Source organism: Coffea arabica, chromosome 2e, assembly GCF_036785885.1.
Source record: "Coffea arabica cultivar ET-39 chromosome 2e, Coffea Arabica ET-39 HiFi, whole genome shotgun sequence".
Taxonomy (NCBI): Eukaryota; Viridiplantae; Streptophyta; class Magnoliopsida; order Gentianales; family Rubiaceae; genus Coffea; species Coffea arabica.
The window spans coordinates 69,330,466-69,352,274 of NC_092313.1; the positions used below are offsets into that span (position 1 = coordinate 69,330,466).

Here is a 21,809-nt window from a genome sequence, read left to right on the forward strand (position 1 = left end):
CGTACATTGGCTTGAGACCTTAGATGAATTCTTGACAAAATAACACATGTTTAACACTTACAATAAAATTTTTTTCACACAAATCTTTAAGGAGTAAGACAGATATCCAATTCCAAGTTCCCAAAATTACGAGCTTTTATCAGACCTTTTATTTAGAACATTATTGGCAGTGGAGCAGTACATCCTTTATTATGACAATTGGTATCCAAATATGATCCCAACCAGTATGTTTTCTGAAAATCTTTAGTGAGCTTTGGGGTGTAATATACAAATGGTTTGTTTGGATACCATATTATTCCAAATAATATATATTTCGCTTGCATCATAAACACATTTCTCAACTCACCTTTTTATATTCCTAACCAATTTTTTATTTCACATACATCACATCACAAAAAGTACTACAGTATTATTTCAAATAACACTTTATCCAAACAAACTGAACAGTTGCTAATATTGTTGATGGTCTCAGTGGAAATGCCCTGTGGAAGACCGAGTCCAGCTGAAGTTATTAAATTAGTTCATCCATTCCATCTCATTCTCTAATTCCTCGTGTTGATCAGGCAGATCATTGCATGGACTGCCTATGAAATTCTTCAAGATATTGTGCTGCATGTGGACTAGTATAACGTGGTGTGACATAATAAAGATGATATTCCCATATATTTCGTGTATCTTTTTTTCTTTTCGTAATAAAAAAGTTTAGGTAGGTTCGACTCCGATCATATTACGAATTAGATTATACCTCTAAGATCATAGGTAGTTTATAAGAATTCTTATAAATCGCCAACTAACACAACTCTCATATCGGTAGCGGAATTTTCATATATCTTGTGATTAATATGTTAACATAGATTCACAATGCTACTTGTGTTTTTTTGTGGATTAGAATTAGGAAATGAGTCGATGAACCATCTCTTCTTCCTCTTTCCCTACACTTGTGAAGTTTAGAGGACTACTCGGTAAAAAAAAAAAAAAAGGCCATTTTCCATAAGTTGATCAGACCTTCAAGGTATTGCATTGTCACTGGCTTCAAGAACTATATTGTTGTGGGCTGGAAACAGATGGCACAACCAAGCAAAATTGGGAGCAAAGTCTAGCAGAAAGATGGCCATGCTGGGTCTAAATTGTGAGTTACCCTAAGTATATTGCTAGTTCTGTTGATGTAGCATGGGATCTACGTCTAGGAGAAAGATATCGATGGTCACACTGATTGGGAAATGGGATCTGAGTCTAAATTGTGAGTTACGCCAAAGATTATTTTCTAGCTAGTTCTGTTGATGTAGGAGAGCTTAGGAATGGCAACGGGCAGGGTGGTCCCCCAGCCCGATGCCCACTAGTCTTTCCCGCCCGGACTCGCTCCGTTGTCCCCGCGAGACCCTTGCGGGAACTAATAAAAATGTGTCCTATAATTGTATTGTAATCAAATTTTTTTTTGTCAAAAATCAAGTACTTAAAATACCAACATATAATCAAATTATTATTTATTATAATTTCACAATTGAAACCAATAAAAACAATCAAACAAAAGTTATTTGAATACAATCCAACAACATGATGAGATAAATACAACTAGAGTAGTTAAGTTATCACTTTTGAATTTTAAGAATCATTCTATCAAAACATGCCGTTAGTCATAAAGTCTTCAATTTCCTTCTTTAATTGCCATTAAAAATGTAATATAAATGTATTAGTAAATTTAATATAACTAATTAATAATTTTTATTAGTATATATGTATAATTATTAATGTTATATATCCTAATAATATGTTTATACCTAATTAAATTATATATATGTATAGGATTAATCTTGTATATACTGTTAGTGTATATATAATCACCGTTAGATACATGACACATGCTCAAAATTTGAATTTGAAATTAAAATTTTGCTCATGTGTCGTTCATCTAATCATGATAGTGTATATACTGACAGTATATATAAGATTTACTCATATATATATACACGCACGTGCATGCACACACATATACATCTATAAATCTAGACCTTGTTTGGCAAGCAAGTTTTTTGTCAAATTTGTTTGTTACAAGTTTTTTAATAACTTTAACTACAGTAATCTCAAAAAATATCTCAAAACTTTTAAACTATATACTTCAAAATATCCAAAAATTTACACATTTCAAAATTTTTTTTACAACTTCTACAATAAGTTACAGGAAAGTTTTGGATAAATATCCAAAAAATTCACTTACCAAATAGGGCCCTAATTTTTCTAATGGGTGGTAGGGCAGGGATGGAGTAAGGGTATATTCCCCCCTTCCCCGGCCCTGTTTTTTAACCGAGTGGAAAAATCCGCCCCTTCCCGCCCCACCTCCCGCGCCCCTATTAGCCCTCTACGGGACAGGTGCCCGCAATTGCCATCCCTAAGCATGCTTACTTTATTTTTATTTACTGTATTCTTTGTCTAGATTGTTTGTTTGCAACTTAGGGCAGATAAGTCTGTAATTTCGTTTTGTTCTTTGCAATTATTATATTTGTTAGGAAAATTTGCTCAAAAAGTCTTTCACATTTTTGCAAATAAATTTTTTCTTCATTCACTTTTAAAATGTCACTTTTATATCCCTTACAAATTCAAGTTAGCAATATATATTCCCAACCTAAGTTTTTTACCACTATGTCCCCTAAAATCATCATGTGATTTACATGCAATTATCTTTCATATGCAAAAAAGTTAGATTCCACTGCTTTAATGGAAAAAATAAGTATGAATTGGGTCCAAACTCACTTTTTTAGGAAAAAATAAATATAATTCGACTAGATCTTACTTTTTTAAAGCAAAAATGAATATAGATCGTGTTATTTATTTAAATACAAATAGGATATAGTAACATTTTTATCCTTAAAAAAATGACTATGTGTGGATCATGTGATGAATTTTAGAGTAAAAAGTGATTGAAAATCTAAGGTGGGACTAAATTTAATCAACTTGAGTTTATAAGGGACATAAAGTTATCATTTTAAAAGTAAAGAATGAAAAAATTCATTTGGCGTAATATGATAGATATTTTGAATGATTTTTCCTATTTGTTATATTATTTGGTATAGAATCACAATTATTTGTTGTATTTGTGAACAAAATATATATATATAATATAATGTGATTATAAATTAAAGATTATAACAAATGCAACAACAGCAGAGGATTGAATATAACATAACTGCTCCAAGTTCGTTTATTTGTATCAGATTGCAATAGCTTTACTGTATCAATGCCAGACAAGTTTTTTAGTAGGACCCAAAAAAAAAAAAATTCTAGTCCCAAGTTGTAACAGATCATACAACACTTGTTAATATTAATAAAAAATCAGTGGCCAAGTGAGAGTAAACAGACCTACATTTTTATACTTTCAATTCAATAACAATTAATAATTCCACCCAAAAATAATATATATAAATCAAATCTGCAAATCAAAATATCTGTTACACTTGTATTATTTAAGTCAATTAATCTAATCCCTTCCAATATTTAATCCGAAAAAAATAAATCCAAATTTGAGTAGTATATCCCAAACAAGGATAAATTACATATAACCTCCTATGGATTCATTTATTGTCACATGACTTCATAACATTTCAAAATATCCATTTCACCCCCATATAATTTTTATGTAAAGTGAAAATTTGATGAAAAATAGCCTATGAGAGGTTGTTAGGTGAAATACCAATAGCGCCCTTTTTTAAATGTCAAATCAATCAATGGCTTAACCACCATATATAAAACATAGGTGAAATTACGTAGATATATGCAAAAATTAAAGAGAGGTTAAGTGAATATTTTACAATCAATAAGAGAGTTATATGGATATTAAAATTTTATCACATGTGTTTTTAAAGTGCATTTAGTATAAATATCGTAACTAATTATACATTCCATCTATGTTCTACTCTATATATATATAATCACAAAAGAATTATGTGATTATTTCAAAACTTTAAAGAGATCATTTGACATTATGTAAAACTATAGGGGGTAATGAGTACTTACCCCAAAAAACACACACACACACACACAAACAAAAGAAGAAAAGCGCTGATAATGCCTTTCTTCCTTCAGTTAACACTCACGAAGGTTGCCAAGTCAACATTTCGTTCGGTTAGGGGCAGCTTCTTCTTCAACCTCCCTTCCCTCCTCCTACCCCACTAGCCCCGCCGGACCCAAGCCCAATAGGCGAAGACCAGAATTCTTTTTAAATTCAAAATAAAGAAAAAAAAGATACAGAGAAATAAGCAGAAGAACCTTATCATACGAGGTAGTTCTGATTTCTCAATCGCCCGACCAAATGGCACGGGCAAGATTTACTCCGGCGGTCAAGACAATAATTCTGATCCCCTTCTTCGTCGTCGTATTAAACTTCGGTGACGCAGTTTTCTCGCTTCAAATTTCTCAGCTGGATTTCAATAAAACCTTTATTTTTCCCGACTCCGGCGGTGGCGGTGGAACTGCCGGCAATACTCACCACACCACCATGTTCCTCCCTCTTTTCCTCTCGCCTCCTCGGATCAACCACTACTCCTCCTCTTACGACGTTTCTGTCCAACAGTCCCGTCGCCACCTCCAGAGCCGCCGCCCAAACGCTCGCATGTCGCTTCACGATGATCTCTTACTCAACGGGTCGGTTCTTCGGCTTACTCTTCAATTCAATTCAGCTCCGCTATCTCGTTTGAGTTCTGAATTTTAACACGGATAAATGAAATCAGTGTTTGATTTGGAGTTTTATGATGCAGTTATTACACGACGCGGTTGTGGATCGGAACGCCGCCGCAGGAATTCGCTCTGATAGTGGATACGGGGAGTACTGTTACTTATGTGCCTTGTTCCACTTGTGAACAGTGCGGCAAGCATCAGGTGAGTTCGGCTAAGTTTCAGTTAATTCACGTAGTCAATCAGTTACGTTTGAATAGATGAGAATGCCTTTTCATTTTATTTTATTTTATTTTTCTGTTACAATTGAAAGGTTTTGTGTGCTTGAGTATTGGTTAGTCATTCACTTTATGTCATTGAGACTTTTTCTTTTCTTTTTTTTTGTGTTTTTTTATTAACATATAGATGGAGTCGTTCAGTTATGATGAATTGGAGACAATAGTTTATAACGGTATTTGGTATCAAGTTGAGATTTTTGTGTGACGTCTGATGCATCCGGTTGCAATTAGAGGCCAAAAATATACAAAAATATCTTCTTGTTGAACGTAGTTTTGGCGTAGTGGTTGCCAGAGTACGTGGCCAGGAAATGCCAGAATATCATGATTGGCCATTTACTTTGTGTTTGATTGTGCTTGTGCATCGAGATTTGTTATTTTGTGGTGTATGATTTCGTTTCCTTATTTGGGGAAATTGAGTGGAATATATTGAGCTTTAAAAATATGGATATTGCAATTAGACTTGATCGTTATTGCTCTCTCTCCATCTTCATGAGCATTAGGACCCGAGGTTTCAGCCAGAATTGTCTACTAGCTATCAATCCTTGAAATGCAACATTGAATGCAAGTGCGACAGTGAGAGAGAGCACTGTATTTATGATAGGCAATATGCAGAAATGAGTTCCAGCAGTGGGATCCTTGGGGAGGATATCGTGTCCTTTGGTAACCTAAGTGAACTTTCACCTCAGCGAGCAGTATTTGGCTGTGAAAATATGGAAACTGGTGATTTATATAGTCAGCATGCTGATGGCATAATGGGCTTGGGTCGTGGAGATCTCAGTATTGTCGATCAACTTGTTGGAAAAGGTGTCATTAGTGATTCTTTTTCTTTATGTTATGGAGGCATGGATGTCGGAGGAGGTGCAATGGTCCTTGGTGGAATTTCACCTCCTGCTGACATGGTCTATGCCCGCTCAGACCCTGAGCGCAGGTACATTCATCAATACTTAACTTATTAATCAAAATGTTAGGTGTTCTCCTAACACATGCACTTTTACATCTCACACATTTACTCTAGTCTTGGGATGGCAACAGTCCTTACTACAACATTGAGCTGAAGGAGATACATGTTGCTGGGAAGGCATTGCGTTTAGAACGACAGGTTTTTGATCGAAAACATGGAACTGTACTTGATAGTGGTACCACATATGCTTACCTACCAGAAGAAGCATTTAAAGCATTCAAAGCTGCTGTAAGTGTCAGCTTCTGTTGTCTGACTATGCTTGTTGGTACTGTTGTTTGCCATTTTTTTTCCCATTTTTCTTTTTAAGATGTGCAATCTGTTTTGCTTGCCATGGTTTAATAGTGATGCAATCTTTGCATACAACTCTTACTTCAAGACACATGGGCGTGATGCACCATCTTGTCCTGTAGTTTGTCATGGTTTTAATTCATTACTATACATTTTTCATACTATACTAATTAAAGGAGTTAAAGTACAAAGCATAAGTTTCAACATGTTAACTTAGACAATCTTGTGGTCCTTTATATTCTGACTTCAGAGGAATGAAAATTTATCATATTTTTTCCATTTCTAGTCTTTAATGTTGCCTGTATCAATTCATGTTTGCCATTGTATCACTTGGATATGACGAGTATTCTTGTTTGATTTTCCTTTTTCTCCCCCTTAATTTCGCAAAATAAGTGTAACTCTTTCCCTTTCCCAAAATAATAGATAAATATGTTGTCTGAGTATCTGAGCCTTCATGCTGCCTTATTCTGGTAAGAAATGGTATTGACCTTATGAGCCTGAGGTCATCATCTCTTTAAAGGTTAGTCCACATGTATTATGTGCTTCCCCCCTGTGCATGCATGAGACTATGTGCCTGCTTAGGAATATGAAGTGCGTCTCCTCTTTCTGACCTTTTCAAACAGTTTTCATTTTTCTATTTGTAGCATGTGGTGGGATTTTCTCAACTCATTTTATTTGTGCTGAAAAGCTCTCATAAATTATGGTTATGACCAAAGCGTGCTGACAATATCCTATCTTAAATTTTGCATGCAGATAATGAAGGAAGTCCCTTCGTTAAAACAGGTCCAAGGTCCAGATCCAAATTACAAAGACACTTGCTTTTCTGGTGCTGGAAGGTATTATAAATGTTTCTAGAATAAAGTCTTTTAGACCTTCTTGAAGCATGTAGTAACCTAATAACCTGTATTGATTCAGTGATGCGTCACAACTCTCAAAAACATTTCCTGCGGTTGAAATGGTATTTGGCAATGGACAGAAGCTCTCTCTTACCCCTGAAAATTACTTGTTCCGGGTAGATATTTGCCCACTTTTCATCCTTTGTCATACTTTAATGCAAAGTTGTTGTTTCTTGTATCTACTAATGCTTGCGCCACTTCTTTCTGATGTGACGACTAATATTTTCCCCCATTTTGGTGCTTTTCCATGTTTTCCCACTTAAAGCATTCAAAAGTGCGAGGTGCATATTGCCTGGGGATCTTTCAGAATGGGAAAGATCCAACAACTCTTTTAGGAGGTACAGAGCTTTAACATGTTCCTCCAAAGCCCTTTCTCAAGTCAGTGAGTTTGTTTAGATAGGGGATTGTTTGGGATAATTTTTTTTGGAAAAACATTGCATCACTTTTTGTAATGTGCTGTATGTGAGATAGAAAGGTGGTTGTAAAGATAAAAAGGAGGTTGAAAAACGTGTTTATGATGCAATCAAATAATTTTTTTTTGCGAATAATAAGTTACCCATGCAACTATTCTGGAAAACCTTGCTCTCTTTTACATCCTTAGTATTACAGTTAGCATCCATACATCTGACGTTTTTACAGGAATCATTGTGCGCAATACTCTTGTAACATATGATCGTGAACATGAAAAGATTGGTTTCTGGAAAACCAATTGTTCTCATTTATGGGAAAGGCTTCACATATCCAATGCACCTCCACCTCTGCCCTCAGAGTTGAACAATACTAACTCCACTTCTAATGTGTCTCCTGCGACTGCTCCTGCAGATCAACCACTATACAATGGTAGGATGTTGTGTCTTTGTGATTTAACTTTATTAAATGATGGTTTCATGCTCCTTTGTAAGGCTCAATTTTGGTAGTAATTGGATCATCATTGGTTTCTTTTTTTCTTTTTTTAATTTGATTTGGGAATGTTTTTAAGTATTGGTGCAAAACCAACATTTACTTAAAGGTCGCCCACCTTTTCATTCTTAACTTTGTTTTGTAGTTTTCATGCATTGAAGCCTTATTGGACAATTTTCAAGCATCCCTTTTGATAATAAGGAGAAAGATCTATGCATTTACAGTTAGTAATATTTTTGTTTTTGGTGCATTGTGCAATTACATTTCAAGAGGACAGCTTCTAGAATTCTCTCCTGCCCTTTGACATTTTCTAAATGATTACATTTCAAGAAGACAGCTTCTAGAATTGTCTCCTGCCCTTTGACATTTTCTAAATGTCATGCACTCCAATATTGTATCTCAGTCCCACTGCAGTTGATCCCCAGAAGCACCTAATAAGTTGATGATTTTTGGGTTGACTAGATGAAGTATCAGAAACAATGTTCTGCCCCAACAATTTAACTAGCTTGAATGATTGGTCTGAACATTTCATCAGTACGTAAAGTTAGTGATAGACATCTGAATGTTTTTTACATCTTGCTGCCAGTTGTAGCCTCAACCTTAATTTTGTCTCTTGTTAGCCTCAACCTTGATTCATCTCTTGCTTCTTATACGAGTGTCGATCTATTTTGGTTCTGTTCTGAAAGTGCCACTTTAGATGCCAACAACTTAAACTGGAATTGTCACCCACATGTACAATCCCTGTGCTGGTGTTGTGGCCCACAATCCTCGTGAATGTCTTCTTTTGTAATATTGTCATTTCTACTGGTGGTTAACTGGTTATACAATTAACAAGCTGGATTACCATGGTTGTCCAAGTTTTTGCTGTTCCTAAATTGTCTTTTAGTTTTAGTTTTAGTTTTTCATTGAAATGCATCATTGTTGATCTTTGTTTTATTTTCTGATAGACTGTGTCAAGCACTCCTTGTTGATATCTCTTTTGTGGTTGTACCTTTTGCAGGAGAGTTTAGAGCTGGACTTGTAACATTTTATATGTCACTGAGTGTCAATATTTCAGACTTGAAGCCTCACATTCCAGAACTTGCCCAAAACATGGCAAAGGAGCTAGATGTCAATGCTTCACAGGTTATTTAGCTCTGAGTTTGTGAATCATATATTAGCCTTGTACAGTTTCATTGCTCATAACCACACTGCAGTGATGTTACTGACTTGTACTTGGTTGTGTGTTTGCAGGTTCACTTGCTTAATTTCACATCCAAAGGAAATGATTCACTTATTAGATGGGCCATATATCCTGCAGGGTCTGCAGATTTCATGTCCAACGCAACTGCAGTGGTAATTATGTGGTTTTATAATTGATTTGATTTTCATAATAGAGAATAAAGCTCAGGTTATTGCATTTGGTTTGAACAGGATATAATATCGCGGTTGGCAGAAAATCGTGTGCATCTTCCTGATACGTATGGAAATTACAAATTTTTTGAGTGGAATATTGAGCCTCCTCAAAGACGGTAGCCCAATCTTTACCATTGTGCTCCTTTTCAATCTGATTTGTTCCACTGTTTATCATCATTGTTGTGTCTTTTATCGTTTTGTGATTACATCTCTCTGTTTTTTCTTTGCTATTAAGTTTTTGAGATTGTGGCTCATGGGTTGGGGTTATTCAAGGCCACAGAAGCTAATTTTTTGCATCTCATTTGAAGCAAAACTTTGAGAGGCTTGACCTATAAACTATTTAATTTTGACATTTGATGATTCTTGTAAGTCACAGTTTCGAAGATACGCTTCTTGTACCTTGGGTAGTTCTAATTTATGATATTCATCGCCTGTGATTTCCCACAGCTTTGCTTTCTGGAATGGAAGAAAAAGTTCCTGCCATTGTGTGAGAGAGGTTGGGGATTTTTTTTTTTTTTTTTTTTTGGGGTGGGGGGGAGGGGGAGGAGGAGAGAGAGAGGGGGAGGGGGATTGGATAATTTATATTCATGTATTGGAAATTACACACTTTGCTTCCTTGCGTTGCTCATGATTTTAGGTGATATGTTTTTGCTTGTTACCTTTTTTTTTTCGGGTCCATAATTTGGGTTTTCTACTGTATAATTTCCATAAGTGACTGAAAATTTTCGGCACTTCATTGCTAATAAAATGCTTCATCTCTGTTGGCCTGTCTCTGACCACACATATGAAAATACTCTTCCATATTAGCTGTTGTTAATTTGGTGAGCTGTAAGATGCCTTGGTGCACACAATAATAGAGAGTATTTTTCTTTCACATAGTGTGTATATAGCTCAGGATGTTCACCTCTACATTCTGCTGCTAATAAGGTTAGAAAGTTTGAAACTAACCTTTCTGTGAATTTGCTGAGAAAGTTTGAAACTAACCTTTCTGCGAATTTGCTGAGAACTAGATTTAGACCCACTCATTTTTCATGTCTAGTCGTCCTCCCACACACATGCAGACATATGGATTGGCACACGGATAGTTATACTTGAAAAGACAAACTTGGTGGTCAGTTTATGTTGTGAAACTCAAAATTATCTAAAGAAACGGTGCAGTGCATCAATTCTTATTGCTTCATGATTGCTATATTTTGTTGAAAAACTTATGTCTCTTTGTGAAACAAACAACAAACTACAGTAACTTAACGGAAGTTTTAATATGGAAATGACGACGTAATCGTAAACCACATTGAGTGTGAATTTGAAAATGAATCAAATCTTGTCTAACTGTACTCTCCAATCTTGAGTTTTTTTCAACAAGAAGGGTGATAACGAGGACTAGTCTAGTTTGCAGGGTAGTAGGTAAAATTTTACATCCTGTAAGCTCTTTTGCTTGCCATTTCTGGAAATTCTTGGAGGATAGTGGATCTCTCTCTGTCTCTCACATTGCCCGCACACGGGCCTTTTTTTTTTTTTGGGGCCATTTTTTTTTAACTTATTCACTATTGGTTTATGCTGGTACTCTCAGGACGTGGTGGCTGCAAAATTACTTCGTTATATTTGTAGCTTTTCTTGTTATAATAGTACTTGGATTAGCTGCTTCTGGAGCGTGGATTATGTGGAGAAGGCAACAATCACTTGTTGCATACAAGCCTGTGGATGCTGCTGTACCTGAGCAAGAACTTCAACCACTCTAGGGAGATGTTGCCTACTTTGATAGTTTATGAACGCCTTTTTTTGTTAAACTTTCATGACTCGTTTCTTCAGCCACGGCTAAGGATCAACCAGAATTTTTCTGGAGTAAAAAGAATCGGTGCATGGCAATAGGTGTTCTAGCGCTTTTAAGTGTCCATTCAACGAGGATAGACATTTTAAAGAGGATAGCCAAGGTTCTCCATGTCAGAAGGTTAGCATCGCTTGATGAACAACTTGACCTTCTGCGTGGTTACTTTGTTAATTTGCTTACTTTGTTGTATCTGCAATAGTGAATTTAGAGGAAATAGGTAATACCATATACCCAAGCATGATATGTACTGCGCACTGGAGAAAATGATGTGGTGAAACTACAGGATGTCTTCTCAAGCAGCACGATACTTTTACTTTTGGGTTTTTCCTAAGCTTTGTTCATCGGAAAGATGATTTCAATGCTGCATCTAGCTTTGTACATGTTTTCACTTTCTGGCCCTTTTCAATTTGATATATACATCTATTGTATGATCTTCGGGACTGCGTTTTTCTATTTTTTTGAACGTTCAAAGCTCTCTACGACTGGTGTGTAATCCTAATTGTTTTTCACTGCGGTAAATGATGATTGCATATACCAAGAAATTATTACAGTTCACTGTGGAATATTTTGCCCGTGAAATCAAGTACAAATGTTGTCACAATTCCTTTTTTTTTTTTCACCCTTCAAGTTTCAGATACCAACTTGCTGGTATCAAAATCGGGCTTTGACAAACTAACGAATGGTGATTCTTTTACAAACATAAAGTTGTGGTTCCACGGTACATTGAGGGAACCATGCAAAACAAAACTTGAATGGAATCCCAATACTGCCATTCTATTACTATTGAGATCTAATCCACACTTCCCATGAATTGAGACCCTAATCAGAAGGGGGAAAAAAGAAAAAAGAAAAACTTATAGAAGGATAAGTGCTTGAGACACGAGGGTCTTTGTCCATGGATTACTTTTGAAAAGACTCTCGTGGAAGACTTGTCATTATGTACAGATCATCAGGGCCAAAAGGACACTAGCAAATGTTTAGATTTGCCTCTCGAAAAAGTGTAGCTGCATTTGTGGTGTCACACCTGCATATCTGATTTGCTGAAATTGAATAATTGAGCACTTTCAATTCAGTATTTTTGTTGTAGGTCTTCTTACATCATAACGTAGACATCACCATGATCATAGCAACTTAATCTGTTAAAAAGAGTTGACAAGCAATCTAATTAAGCCATTGCTTCATTTTTTCTCATTTATAGCTTGGATGGCGTCTTAGCTTAGATTCTTTGAATGGCATGAAAAAGAAGTCCATTCCGGGTCCGATGGCTAAGCTTGCAAACATTCTCATCCACAGACTACAAGTCTACGATACAACTCAACTCATTCAAGCAAACTAATGTATGTATTGCGGAATGCCCCTCAAGCATGGCCTCGAGTCCTTGACTACATTTCTCATTGCATTTTTCTGTGCATTGATTTCGTTGAAATTTATTGAGTTTGCAAGCAATCAACTTAATTAATCTTTCTGACCAAAATATCTTCAATTATTGCATTCTTCTTTTTGGTCCGACATCAATTATTATGAGGTAAATTGATACTGCTGTGATACAGATTACTTATCACTTGAGCACACCTTCTCCAAGAGCATCGCACAAAGTGATCTGGCAGGGAGACTGGCTACTTTGTGGCATCTGCTTTGTGGCACAGAGTCCTAAAAAAGAAATAAACAAATACTAACAGATATGTACGCCTGTGGAATTTTGCATACAACTTTGGGACAAAAGAAAACCAATTCCCACTCATGCACACCTTCAACCCCTTCACATACTCAACTATCAGATCCAGAATTCGATCAGTATTTGGAATTCATTTAGTAATTTGAACCCATTTCCATTATCCCTCCAAAATCACGTTTAGAGTGAAAAAAAAAAAAAAAAAAAAAAAGAGGAACAAAATCCCAGTTTTAGATACTCAAGAAGAAACTTGTGAGATTTGGTTTGGTCCACTCTGCCAATACTAGTTTCCATCCTATCCACTCAACACAAATATCAAAAGCTATGTTTACAAACTAGATGATGAGATCGAAATCTGAAACCGCTATAGGATATCTTAAAGTAACTTTTGTTGTTAAGCCGTTGTTTCTGAAAGGGTTCCTGGCAATGCATGGACTAGAATAGTTTCACAAAGTAGCTCCCTTTCTTTCTTGGCAGCATAGACATAGCTCACAGTTTCCATCAACAGAGAAATTCCAACAGTGTAAGGACAAATTTTCACGTCAAGATTGCTAATCAAACAGAAATTTGTGTTGGGAAATCATGTGGTAGTATTGAGATCTGGACGTACTGCATGTGAGTTTTGGTGCGATCAAATGAAAGGTTGCATGTGTGACACAATGATTGGTAAATGATCAGCACAAAGGAAATATACCAAGTCGCAGAAAATAAAAAATAAAAAATTTCTATTTTTTATTTGATTGACCTGTAAATATATTTATTACCTTGTAAAAACAAATTAACAAGTGGGAGTCTGAATGAATCTAATCTAGCTAATCAAACTTTTAAGCAGTCGAGCTCAATTCAAAGTTTTGGATTCGAGGCAAGTTTTAACTTTTAAGCTTGTGGATTTTGTTGCATATTTTTCAATTTTCATTATAAAATAAAGACATTAACCGTATCCGTATATTGTACTGGTATAATAAATGAAAATAAAACAACCATCCAAGCTTATAGAGTCGAAAAAATCTACGAGTTTCATGATTTAACCAATTCTTAACTTTTTATTCAAACTTGTCAATTTAAAGTCGGATAAAACCTTTTCCATTAAGAGGTCGATTATTTTAAAACCCTAATAACAAGTATACAAAAAGTATCACATATGTTAAAAAAAGAACCATTTTACTCTCGAATCTACGGTATTAAAAAAAAACCCCATTAGTATACGAACAGTAAAGCAACTCGAATAGTTTCTGAAGAATTTGGTAGTTCTTGAATGAACAATTAACACACTCGAGATGGAGGGGTAATGTAAATATCCTCGTAGCATATATGAAACATGACTAGGTTCATGCACGTAGACTACTAAGATTACTGATTTAGACCAAACCCAGCTAGCACAGGTCATTATCGCTGTCCCAAGTGTGTTTACGATATTTTCATGGTGGAAACCATTCAGACGGCTAGCTATCGAGACGTTTTGTAAAGTTTGATTGTAATGTCTGCCGCTAATATTTTGTATTTAGGCATTAAGGAATATGTTTTATTTCCATTTTGTAAGTAACTAATTTTTACCTTCTTTATTTTCCTTAACAAGGGCAGGGTGGAGTTTAAGAAACGGAACTTAAGACCTTTAATTAATTTATGGGATTTTAACCTTAACCATTCGAGCAAGGTGTGTTCGGTAATTAAGTCGGTTTTACTCTAACGCATGTCTAGAGATTTACCCCAAAGAGAGAGAAGACTGTCTAGAGATTTAGAGAAAATAGGAGTATTTTTGTTTTGATCTTTTAGAAAGAAATAGGAGTATACTTGAGACCATTTCTTTTAAGAGATTACTAATAACAAAAAGACTACACTAAACTTGGAGCAATTTCATCCACGATTTAGCATAGTTTATTTTAAAAGGGAAGCAAGGAAAAATTATTAGAAAGGTAAATATGTAATTGTGGAGAGAGAAAATGTATTCCAACGAGATGGATTTTTTTTTTTTTTTCTTTTCCCCTTTTGAGGGAAGAAATGAGATAATGGTTTAATCCAACTAGCTTAGTACTAAAGGTCCATTTTGATAACATGGGAGATTTAACACGTTATCATCTATCCCGCATACTAATTGGTTAAAAATTAGACATGCGAATCTGTGATAGGTCGAAAGCTTGATAAACACATGATGCACTTTTGTTTGCCTGAGTGGTACCACTATATTTAGTCAAAAGTGGGAAGATAATGGACCTCGAGACTGTGGGCAAGAGATAGCAACTTAGTACGTTCCCAACAAATGATGGGATGGCTAAAAAGGATTCCAAGGAAACAAGGCTCTTGAGGCTGATCTTTTTGGTTCAGATTCAAAGAAACCATGTGTTTCTTGAAAAATCCTTTGATTAATTTTTTTTTTATTGCTAAATTGCAGTAGAAATTCTCCATTTTTTGTTTTCTAATATGGGATAAGAAATCAAATACTACTTCGCAGATTCAGCCCATGTATAGGAAGTTTCCAGCTTCAAGCGGAAGGGCAAGTCATGAATTTGGAATCCTTCTGGATTTTTTTTTTTCTTTGTCAGCAAATCCTTCTGGAGTTGTCAAGTCTATATTAAACACTAGACAGAGTATGGTTTCAATGTAAATTTCAAAAAAAAAAAAGAGATATTTTTTAACGGATATTCAATGGATACTCGTTAATATTTCTAAACTTTACTCAACTTACCATGTATAGATACACACACTAATAATTACTATGCCCATTACATTTAGACACTTTTTTTAATTAATCTTATTTTTCAAAAACCCTGAAGTGCATTTTAATGAGCAACTAATGAGCGCGTTAGATAAACCCTTAAAACAATATACATGAGAACATTGATCATTGACTGTGTCCTCGACAATTTATAGAGTTATTAAATATAAAAAGACTGTTCATGCACGTCATTGCTAGCGTGCACTACTATAAGCAATGGGAAATCGTCGGCTACTTGTAGGGGTGTGTAAATCTGAAAAATTCTGATTTTTCGATCAAATGTGATTTGAATTCTGAAATTTGAAGTAAAAAATTCAGAAAACGGAAAGCAATTCGGAGTTTTCACATTCGAATTGACGAAATTGGTTCGAATTCAGGGCCATGATTCTTAAAAACTGAAATATTGATCTTGAATTCACAAATCATAATCGGAATTCGGTTACCTAAATTCAATTTTAATTTGATATGTATAATACAATATAATAAATGTAAGCCATTATATTTATAATAATAATAATAGTATAATACCTTTAACTGTCTAATCTAGGTTATTTTTTTAAATAAATTCCAAACCAGTTTTTTTTTATATAAATTCCGAATTGAATTCAGAATGAAATTGAATTCGAAAGTTTTGAATTCGAAATGAAATATGTCAAAATTTACCAAGTTCAATTTATCGAAATTTTCAAATTCAGACTTTCAAATTCGATACACATCCCTAACTTGTATTTGCTGGCCATCTCTCTCCTAGATGCGGATGTGCCTCACAAATTCCATTTCAAACAAGTTTGTCTTTGAGTGTAAATAAGTTGGACTAGGATATAAATAAATTACAAGTAAATTGTAAATAAATTATAATATGGTATAAAAAATTTAAAATGACCTTTTTTTCTTGAAATGGAGTGAAATGAAACTTGTGAGGCCACAAATTCCTCCTAGATATTGTCCATGTAGGGTTCAAATTTGGTTTTTGACGAATAAACAAGCCAAACAAGTCAAATTCGGCTCGGCAAATAAACAAGTCAAATTTGAAGAAACTTTCAAATTCGTTAAAATAATCAAACAAGATTGAACATTAAGGTATTCAGTTTGATTAAATTCATTTGCATCCATTCCTTTTGCTCCAAAATATAGATTTTTATGGGCATAATTGATGTGTATAAATTGTATAGTTTGTAGTTGCATCATGCATGTACCTACAACGACAAGAACCGAAATCCATTAAATACACATACATTTGATCACTATTGCACGCATTAGGATGGCTCGAAGAATTTGATTATCAGGGCGCATCCGCAGAGGACAAATTTTCAAGAATTTCACTATCAAAGCGCATCCGCAGAAGACAAATTCTTGAACTTTAGAGGAAGAGACGAGTGGTTATGCGTTGTTTTGAAATGAGGCAATAAATTAAACAGGTTTGTTACATTCATGCACTTTTAGCACCCTATCTTTAATGCATAGTCAAATTTGAGGTTCTATTAAATGATTAGTTCTGTTTAGATGAAAATTTCTCATCAACATAATAAGGGCACTATTTACCCGAATTTATTTGTTTAGCTTAGTCGTCATTTTCTTTTACAAATTTGTTTACACCTCTTTTACATCATCCCCTTCCCCCCCACCCTCCCCCCGGGGTTTAGATGGCAAGGAATCTAACACGGCTGGTTTCCAAGTTTGATATTTCACATTAAAAAAAAAAAAATTATATAGATTTCTGTTTTTACTTCAAATTTGGGTATCATAGAAAGTATAATATTTTCTCAAACGCTTGAAAAGTAATGGTAGAATCCTAGGATTTCACACGATGAAATGCCTGAGATTCTTACCAAAACTACAAGCATTTTTTTTTCCAACCTCTCCTCATTCATCATCTATTTTCATGCATTTTTTTTATGCCTCTTGATCACGTACGATTTTCCTGTCTTTTTATTAAATTGAAGCAGCACCAAATTGGTATAGAAACGAACAGCCAGGGATGGAGAGAAAATTTCTTTTTTTTTTTTTATTCTACTCCCTTATTTATTACATTTTTGTAAAAAGGAAAAAGAAGAAAAGAGAAAACCATATTTCCTTATCTATGAAACGTAATTTGCACCATCAACTAGTATTGAAAAACTACTTCCTTACTTCTATATGCTGTTTAGGGCACCAAAAATGACGTATCAATTATTCAGGGTATTATCTTGAAAGCACTAGAATAAATAGGTATCGATATGATTTTCCCGTTTAACATATATGATCTCCAGCTAGGTTCTGTCTTGTATTATTATATCCAGGTACAAAAAACTCCAACTAAGGGACAAAACAAGGACACGGGCAGTTAAATAAGTAAATCCTTACACGTACAAGCGCCATGCTGTCTCCCACAAAAAGGTCAAATTTATCATGATTATAACTGTAGGTCAACGGGTGTTTTGTTAAGAGGAGTTCTACGTGTTAATTTTAAGATATATATATATATATATAATTTTTAAAAAATATTTAAATATAGGAATACAATAATTATGATCGTATGTATTTATGAGTACGTAGTGAATACTCATTAAATTTTTTTTTACTGTATATAGATTTAAACTCCTTTCTCTGAAGAGAACCTGTAAACTTAACTATGGCCCCTTGTGTTGTATTATGATTTTGTGGTATATATGTATATACATAGATACCGAAAGTTTTTCGACTATGTCCTTTACTATTAAAAGTGTTGCCCCCAAAACATCAAATTTAATACCCTCGAAAGATTATATGTCTTCACAGAATTTTTTTTTTATTTTATAATTAAAAGTTTGAATAGATTCGACTTCGATCATCACTACAAGTCAAGGCATGTCTCCGAAACTATAGATTGCTTATAGAGATTTTTACAAATTGTCCACAAACATAGCTTCATATTGACAGCGAAATTCAAATATACAATCTTTTATAAAAAAAGAAAAGGATCCATTCTTATTAATTCAACAACTTATGTTAGCATAATCCTCTCAGAATTCTATGGCAGTATGCCAATCCTAGTGTCATGAAGACCTACAAGTGTAATGTAGTTTGAGCATATCCCTTTGTCTTAAACTATTATTTATGATTTATATAACGTGCTATGTTTACTTCTTCATTTGCTTTAAAGTTACAGAAGAGTGTTGAGATTGCTCCTTTTTTTTTATTTCTTGTATGTAATTGATTTTATTGGTCCAATGCTAGAAATTTGTTAGAGCCCTTTAATTATCAATATCTTAACATCCTTTGTTTTTTTTTTTTTTGTCAATTCTTAATTTGCCTCATCAGTGACTTGCTAGCTGTAATTCACAATGGGTTGCACGTGGACAGTTTGAAATTTTGACATATCAATCTAGATTAAAAGGCTATTATCTAGCTAGATCTAATCAATTAGAAGTTTCATTGTCAATAAGAATTTCAAGATTTCCTTAGGTAGAGGCAGAGGGGTTTTTGTTTTCATTGAATTAGACAATAAAATGAGAGGACAAAATTGGCCGATAACCTTCGCATAGAGGCAATTGACCAAATTTCAAGAAGGTACAAATTGAAATTATTTCAGTTATAGTCTGTGGTATCAATTCGGTCGGCCTATTGCTTGTTTAGCATGTCAACACTTGATCTCACCAACTACGCGGAGTGGAAAATCCTCCTGCTTGACCAATATTATCATCAATTTTTCCCCAAAAAGAAAAATTTACGTTAGCTAACTGATATTATCAATTTTCTATTCATAGTACTCTCGGACAAGTCCTTTTTTTTCAAAAAAAAATAATAATAATTGCATGGAAGTTAAGAAATAATCTGGAATGGTTTTTTTTTTTTTTTTTCAATTTTCAACTGGATGCTAGTAGTCCAAAATGCAAGATCAAGACACTTTTTCTTGTAAAACATTTCATAGCCTATAATAGTTATTATGATCTTTTCTCCTTTTTCTTTTTGTGGCTTTTATTGGGTCTGAAAAGTATTAGTCAACCGATGTGCGTTCATTAAGACTCATTTTAACACAATCACCAAGAAGTCTTGATACTTCCTTTTTTCTTTCTGTTTTTTTGGTCAGAATTTCAAGAGTTTTCATACTCAAATATAAGAATCTCATTCATCATGTTGAAAACTTATATTGACTTGAACATGTCTACCTTTAAAAGAACGGCAATTAGATAGACCGGCCTAATGGAATCCAGGCTAAACAGTACTTCTAGCCTTAACTACTCCAACCATGTTGGAAACACATTAAATGAGGACAACTAAAGGATTCAAATGGTATGTGAAAAGGCAAGAGAGAGATTAAATTCCAGGAATTCCAGATCGTTAAATTAAAGAGTAAATCTTATATACACTGACAATATATACACTATCATGGTTGGATGCACGATACATATGTAAAATTTGGATTTCAAATTCAAATTTGAATTATGTGTCATATATCTAATGGTGAAAGTGTATACATTGATTGACAGTAACTTTGGAATTCAAGATCATATAACATCGTTAAATTAAATTTGCAACTCTGGAATTCACTTATTTGTCACAAGAATTTACTATATGCAAAAGCACAAGAATATAAACGGACCAAGAAACTCTCCAAGTACAAACAAAAAAATCACTTATTATGTTAAACTACTGTCGAGCTCGAACTCTTGTATTTTAGCCGAAGTTGAGCTAAAGCAGTCTTATGGGAATATTAACTCGTAAACCTTACCATTGATTGTCAGCAAGCAACTCATTAATCAGTGATAACTCCATTAAAATCTTCACTGGCATAGCTGATGTCATACTCTAGTCATGAATCTTGTCCCGAAATTATGTATGTGATTATAAATTAACAGCTAATATATTCTTGGAAGATACCCTAGAAATTCTAAAAATAAGTGGTTTAATTATTTTTAAGATCCTAATGCGACAAGTATCTAATTTTGTCTCATAGGCATCCATTCTTGTCTCCTTGAAAAATAAATCATATTTATGTCCCCTAAACTACAATTAACTAATACATACATAGAGTCAAATAGCTAGGTTGCTAGTTAAGTCTTCTACTATATTTTATCTTACACATTAGTTTGAGTGTAACCATTTTCCAATGAGAGAAATGGACCTTCAGCTACATATTAAAATTAAAATAGCAGAGTGGTTGATTCCTACATGTTCTTGCTATAGGCTTCTAGGGTTTAGCCAAGTGGCATCCATCAATTTATTTGGTTAGTCCTATTTTTTTCAATAAAAAAAAAGAGGTATTAGTTGGTTAATCACTGTCCTTAGCATATTTACTTAGCTCCATCCCTTCCTCGTTTACTCCTGCAACGAAAATGGAGATGCATCTTTACTATATAAAACGTTACATTGTTTTGTGTCAGACGCAATAATAGTGGTTAAATTTATAGTCTAGCTATATCCAAGCTAGGTTGTGATACATAGAAAACTAATTGTAGAACCGCAGGTGGGAAATCAAATTTTTTTGCCTCCAAGGAAGTGAACTGGAAGAGAATCAAGCTAAAACATCACCTTCATGGTCCAAGGACCATGCCATGAAAAGAACAGTGACGAGGCCTCATTAGTTATATGGCTTTACCATTATAAGAACACTTTGCATTGTTTCTTGATTTTTTTTTTTTCCTTTACGTTTTTCCTTTCCTGTGAATCACATTAGAAAGCCATTAAACTAATATGAAAGTTTTGTTTTAGCTAGGCCCTCAACTTTTAATTTCTTCGTTTAGTCCTTAAGCATTTAACATCCATTCGGTTCAGCACTCAAAAAGATTTTTGGAAAATCATATAGATCTTTTAAATGTCAAAGGTTAACTACAAAATGCACTTGTAATCATATCAGTCCGCCTCATAGGGGTTAAATTTTCTCAAGTGATGCAATCAACGCAGCAAAACTTCGACATTTTAGTGACCTATATGCCCTCAATGAAAGCAATAATTAGGGTAATGTGATCCACATGCAAAAAATGGGAAAGACAAATATGGCCTCTGCAAAATTAAATTAATGTTATGATTTGTGGATAAAAATGCCTTCAAGTGTATTTTTTTTCTTCTCGAATTCGCAAATCATTGATTTATTAAAGGTATGCATATCCTTTCCTTGCAATATAAGCAACTAACATGAAGGAATGCAGTTCAATTTGAGTTTGCTGCGTCGATTGTATTACAATAGAAACAATTAAAATGCTCAGGGTCTGGATTAATCCAATTGGTCAATAAGGGGGGACAAAGTGAGAAATA

At 34.3% G+C, this 21,809-nt stretch overlaps 1 protein-coding gene across 2 annotated transcripts; it reads left to right on the forward strand.

Annotated features, from left to right (window-relative positions):
- Positions 1–4,107: 4,107 nt before the first annotated feature.
- On the forward strand, positions 4,108–11,642 carry LOC113732790 (aspartic proteinase 36-like). Of its 2 annotated transcripts, none has more exons than XM_027258765.2 (12): positions 4,108–4,635; positions 4,749–4,869; positions 5,444–5,871; positions 5,976–6,132; positions 6,946–7,028; positions 7,108–7,204; positions 7,354–7,426; positions 7,728–7,928; positions 8,989–9,113; positions 9,222–9,323; positions 9,402–9,499; positions 10,954–11,642. In XM_027258765.2, exons 1-12 carry the CDS (start codon positions 4,304–4,306, stop codon positions 11,120–11,122), a joined length of 1,986 nt encoding a protein of 661 aa, XP_027114566.1. In that variant the 5' UTR covers positions 4,108–4,303; the 3' UTR covers positions 11,123–11,642. The 2 variants fall into 2 exon arrangements, with proteins under 2 accessions (XP_027114566.1, XP_027114567.1); XM_027258766.2 differs by having other exon boundaries at positions 4,161–4,635; positions 11,010–11,249.
- Positions 11,643–21,809: the final 10,167 nt, after the last annotated feature.